The sequence below is a fragment of the Arachis ipaensis genome, chromosome B09, assembly GCF_000816755.2.
Source record: "Arachis ipaensis cultivar K30076 chromosome B09, Araip1.1, whole genome shotgun sequence".
NCBI lineage: Eukaryota > Viridiplantae > Streptophyta > Magnoliopsida > Fabales > Fabaceae > Arachis > Arachis ipaensis.
In genome coordinates, this window is record NC_029793.2 from 7,876,903 (window position 1) to 7,881,776 (window position 4,874).

General features: G+C 32.6%; 2 protein-coding genes across 2 annotated transcripts in view; both read right to left on the bottom strand.

Moving 5' to 3' along the window:
• Positions 140-3,076, bottom strand: LOC107614898 (disease resistance-like protein CSA1). The gene is made up of 4 exons (XM_021110455.1): positions 2,774-3,076; positions 799-2,429; positions 547-671; positions 140-375 (listed from the first exon to the last, which is right to left on the bottom strand). Exons 1-3 carry the CDS (start codon positions 3,047-3,049, stop codon positions 590-592), a joined length of 1,989 nt encoding a protein of 662 aa, XP_020966114.1. The 5' UTR covers positions 3,050-3,076; the 3' UTR covers positions 140-375; positions 547-589.
• LOC110266742 (TMV resistance protein N-like) overlaps positions 3,154-4,874 on the bottom strand; it is a 3,363-nt gene continuing 1,642 nt past the window's right edge. The window contains exon 2 of the mRNA XM_021111728.1: positions 3,154-4,261. Within this exon, the coding sequence (XP_020967387.1) occupies positions 3,154-4,261 (1,108 nt within the window). The remainder of the gene's footprint in view (positions 4,262-4,874) is intronic.

The following is a 4,874-nucleotide window of genomic DNA, read 5'->3' on the forward strand; positions in this document are numbered from 1 at the left end:
CTATTTTATTTTAGTCCAATCTAAATATTTTTTATTGTTTTTGAAAAGAAATTTTTTTAAGAATTTAATAATATGTGACGAAGAATACCGAATAAATTATATAAAAATTAATTAAAATGTAACACAAAAATATCTTTAACAAAAGATGAAATGAGCATTTTTATTTTTATTTGAGTGTTCGCAAATAGAAAATAACAAATAGAAAGAGAGAATAGTATCTTTAGAAATATAATTGAGAAGGACTGAGACCAAAAAGAAAAAATAACTGGGAAGAACCCATTTTGATGGCACTGAACTATTGAAGGCACTAGAAGCTATTCTTTGGCATTCAAGTTTACCCATCTTCAGCAATAATGATGTGCAGTTGCTATATTTCTATTATGAAGAAAACAATAATACTATGTTAATTAAAAAAAAAACCCAATATTAACAAAATGGTAGACGGAAAAATATATATAAAAAACAGAAGATACTAACATGATATAATATTAGCTAGAATATCCAGTCTTAGGTTATTAATAAAAGAAATATAATCAAAATATGTACCTTTAAACTGAAATTGCTCATAAGAACTATAATTGTAAATGGACTACACATTGTACCCCAGTTTGATCTCCGCGCTAAGAAAGCCTCCATCAAATTGAATGTGCAAAAGTTGTTCTAGTTTTTTCCTGTTCATTTTTTTTAAAGAGGAAAATATTATTAGCATATCTTGCTGGCTAAAGCATGCATAAATTAAATTAAACTTATTTGCTTAACACTCAGTTATAGTAACCAATTAATTAATTAAAAGGTTACCTCAAGTTTTCTACTGATTCAACTTCCATTAAGCTATGCTTAAATTTCTTTGCTGGAGGAACTAGTTCTTCTCCTTCATCATCAGATTCCAAGTCTTTTTCTTCTAACTCGAAAACTTGCCTGCTTCTCTTGAACCTGCACACTCTTGATTCCTTCTCCATATTTGTGTATATCCAACGGATGCCACACTCTTTTATCACCACTTCCTCCTTATTTGGTAGCCGAGCAAAGAACTTAACTTCCAGATTTGCATTATTGTCATCATCATCAATGGCCTTTCTTCCTCTGATTATTTTCATTATCTGCTTACAGCATTGGGAATCATACCATAATAACACATGATCCGACATAACATTCATCTGAAAGCCATGGTAAAAACTGCAGCCCCATCCTATTAAGGACGAACTTGCTATATGGGTCCTTTGACCCCAACTTGTTTCCAAGTAACATTCAAACCCAAACCTAATGTCAAGGTCACCAGTATTACATGGTGGTATTGGAGGAAGAGCCAAGTAGAAAATGAAACCAGAGAAATTGGAACTTAGTGGCAGTTGAATGCTGATGGAATTTTGTGAAGATCCATTATGGAACAAGTCATCAAGTTTACTTCCTCTAATTGGCAAGAAATAACAAATCTTGCCAACGTTGGCGTTATCCTCACTAAGAAAGCCATCACCATCATCAACAACAGTGCATTCTTCAATTCTGTTTTCTGTTCTTGTTGCTGATAGTGATTTTGCCTTGATTTCCATCCTAGCAATGGCATCTTTCAAAATGGTATTGTATGACTCTTCATCCAACATCACGCAGTTTAGGAATATAAAAGTAGTACCATGCTGTATTTTCAGTTCTTCTGTATTGGAACCTGACACTGTCCTCAAAGATTTGCAGTCCCAGACCTTGAAGTCATGAACGGAAGGTGGAAGCGCTGGTACATGTTGTAACCTTTCACAATGACAAAGTATAACAACCTTGAGCCGCGGAAGAGTCTTAATGTTTTCTGGAAAGGAAGTGATGTTAGTGTTATGTAGGCTTATCAACAACAATGACGATAACAAAGAGATTGTGTCTGGGAGTTCAGTTAAACTTTGACATCCATCAAACTTCAATTCTTTTAGATAATGGAACATAGGGCTGGGTAGTATTCTGCGTAAGGTGGCCACTGAGTCACATTCTTGGTTGTTAGGGTCTGAAAGCATGATTTGATTGGTGTACTTTTCAGGAAGATCCATGAGGAGATCGCTGATTGGAAAGGAGAAGTTCACAAGATGTTGAAGATGCACAATTGATGATGGTAGTTGTTTCAAGGCAGTTGACCTCAAATGGACATGAATATCAGAATGGTCTTTTGAAATTGGGATTGAGAATTCTTCCAGATTTGGGCAGTTGTAGGCAACAACTCTTTCAAGGGATGTTGAACAATTGTTGCTGCTTAGGCTCTTAAGTTCTTTGCATCCATACACACATAACCCTGAAAGCTTTGGAAGAGAGAAAATAGAAGGGTGAAGATGAGTTAATTTGTCACAACCATTCACCCACACTTCTTTTAGATTTGGAGCACCGGATAAATCTGGACACTCTATCATTCGTTTCGAACTAGCCAGATAAATTAGCTCCAAACTTGGAAAATTCTGCAACAGCATACAATGGACCATGTAAGTTAAGTTGTAAACTCTAATAAACAGATAGAATTATTCTTGTATAAACACATAAATTTTAATTAATATGTTATTTAACAGAAGGTTTATACTTTTTCTTAAACTTATTGTCATGGATAAATTTAGTAGGAAAAAAAACAAAAAATACTATATATATATCAAAATCAACCACTAATATCAATTATCAATATATTTGTGTATAAATACATATATAATTAATATATTTTAAATATATATTTATATTTTAGTATATATTTTATATTAATAACTGATTATGATTTTTGTGTACACCTAAGATTATTGAGAAAAAAAATTACCAGGGGCTCATCCCAAAGCTTTTCAAGATCACTATACGGCATGGAGAGTTCAACAAGCTTGCTTGGCCAAGAAGTGGTTGATAGAGATTTTAATGGACATCCATCCCATTGAATGTATCTCAAGTTATTAGGCAACTCCAGAGCTGTTGGAAGACTCAATGTATAATCAACTCTCTTTTGTCCATAGCCATTGTCGTTAGCAAAAGCAAGTAACCTTAGCTTTGGCATCTTTCTAAGTGCATCAGAGCTTATACATATTTCTGTCCGCTCAGTCATATCCAAATATATGGTTTCAATTGTAGCGGACCCCTACCAAATAAATATAATAATAATCAATGTTAGTGTAACTAATTTTTCAAAAAACATGTTCTATTAAAATGTCATTTACTTACTTTATCATTTTTTAATATGTCGCAAACTTCATCTGGTTGCCACACTCTGCTCCGCTTTCCAGGGTTCTTGAGAGATTCTTCGCACACAATTTTGTGACCCATTTCCTGTATCAAGTCATGCATTTGTATGTTTTTATTGGTAGCTATTGATATAAGAGCCTTGTCTAAAAGGTTTCTTATTCCAATATCTGCAAAGAAGCCACACTCATTCAATATTCTTATCACTTTTTCTTTCTCTTCTCCTTTAAAAAAACATGCAATATCTAGAAATATATCCTTCTCTGTATCATCTAATTCATTGAAACTCAACCTCAACACCTTCTGAATATCTGCATTAGGAATCCTCTTTAGTTTTGTCAATGCATTGTCCCATTCCTTTTCAGTTTTGGAATGAAGAAATGACCCCAAAACTTTCAAAGCTAAAGGATTTCCTCTGGCATAAGCAAGTGCCCTTTTTGATAGCTCCCAGTATTCATTTTCAGGAGGATGGGTTCTGTTGAAGGCATTCAAGCTGAACAGTTTGAGAGAGTTCTCATCATTCATTTCTGTGACTTGATGGATATGATCAACCGATCTACTCAGAAGAACATGCTTATCTCTGGTGGTAACAATAACTTTGCTACCAACTCCAAGATAATCTTGTCCCACTCCAAGCAAATTTTCTAGAAGCTCAGAAGTATTCACATCATCTAGCACAATGAAAACTTTCTTACGCCTCAATCTGCGGAGTATAGCAGCAGACACAATCTTTGGAGTGGTAATATGAACATGTTCGTGCAGCAACTCAGAAAGAAGTCTATTGAAAATGTAGTTGAGGCCATGCCTTGAAGATTCTTCTCTTACATTGGCCAAGAAACAACTACCCTCATATTTGGGAGAGAACTCTTGAAAAATAGCAGCTGCAATAGTTGTTTTTCCTATGCCGCCCATGCCCCAAATTCCAATGGTTCGAACCTCCTGTGAGTTGATCAATACAGATTCAATGCAAGCATAATTTTGATCATGTATAAAAGGGCTCCTGAGTTCATTTGTGTATTTCTGATCCAATTTCCGAATAATCATTTGGACTATGCCTTCAATGAGGTCAGATTCAGTCCTGGCATGTGTAATTTAACCCAAAAAAGGTTAAAATGTATACACACCAAAGAAGAAAAGATTGAACAAATGGCAATAAAACCAATTAATCTATATTCTATAATTCCTTTTTTTTATGATTTTTGAAGATCTATATTCTAATTAATCTACCAATTCTTGTTAATTATTTCATTTTTAGTCTAACAATTGTTATTTATTTTTTAATTTCTTAAATAAAATTTATTATAAAAATTAATCTTAAAAACATTTTATATTAATTTAAAAAATTCAGTGTTATTTAAATTGATATTAGTTAAAATTATTAATTTTTAGTCTATTAATTTAAATAATTCAATTATTTTTTCTCAAATCTTCTAATTTATTTATTAATTTAATTTTATTCATAGTTTTTGTGTTTATTATTAATAATCCATATTTTTAGTCACCAAAAAAAATCCCATATTTTTAAAACACGCTTTTTAAACTTTAACTAAATAAACAACTAAAAGAAAGTTGTTTTTACCTCATTGTACGAGTGACGATATAATTAAGGTAGTTAAGATATCAATCCAGGATTTGAGTAATGGGAAGGGTGAGATATATAAGGTGCAATATGAAAATAAAAAAAAGCATAA

What these genes read in the sequence shown, in the direction of transcription:
- LOC107614898 (XM_021110455.1), bottom strand. Translation starts at nt 3,049, where the DNA reads ATGACTGAGCGGACAGAAATATGTATAAGCTCTGATGCACTTAGAAAG. An exon ending in AGCTTTGGGATGAGCCCCTG is followed by an intron (nt 2,430 to 2,773) that starts GTAATTTTTTTT and finishes ATGCTGTTGCAG; the next exon opens with AATTTTCCAAGTTTGGAGCT. An exon ending in GAATCAGTAGAAAACTTGAG is followed by an intron (nt 672 to 798) that starts GTAACCTTTTAA and finishes AAAAATGAACAG; the next exon opens with GAAAAAACTAGAACAACTTT.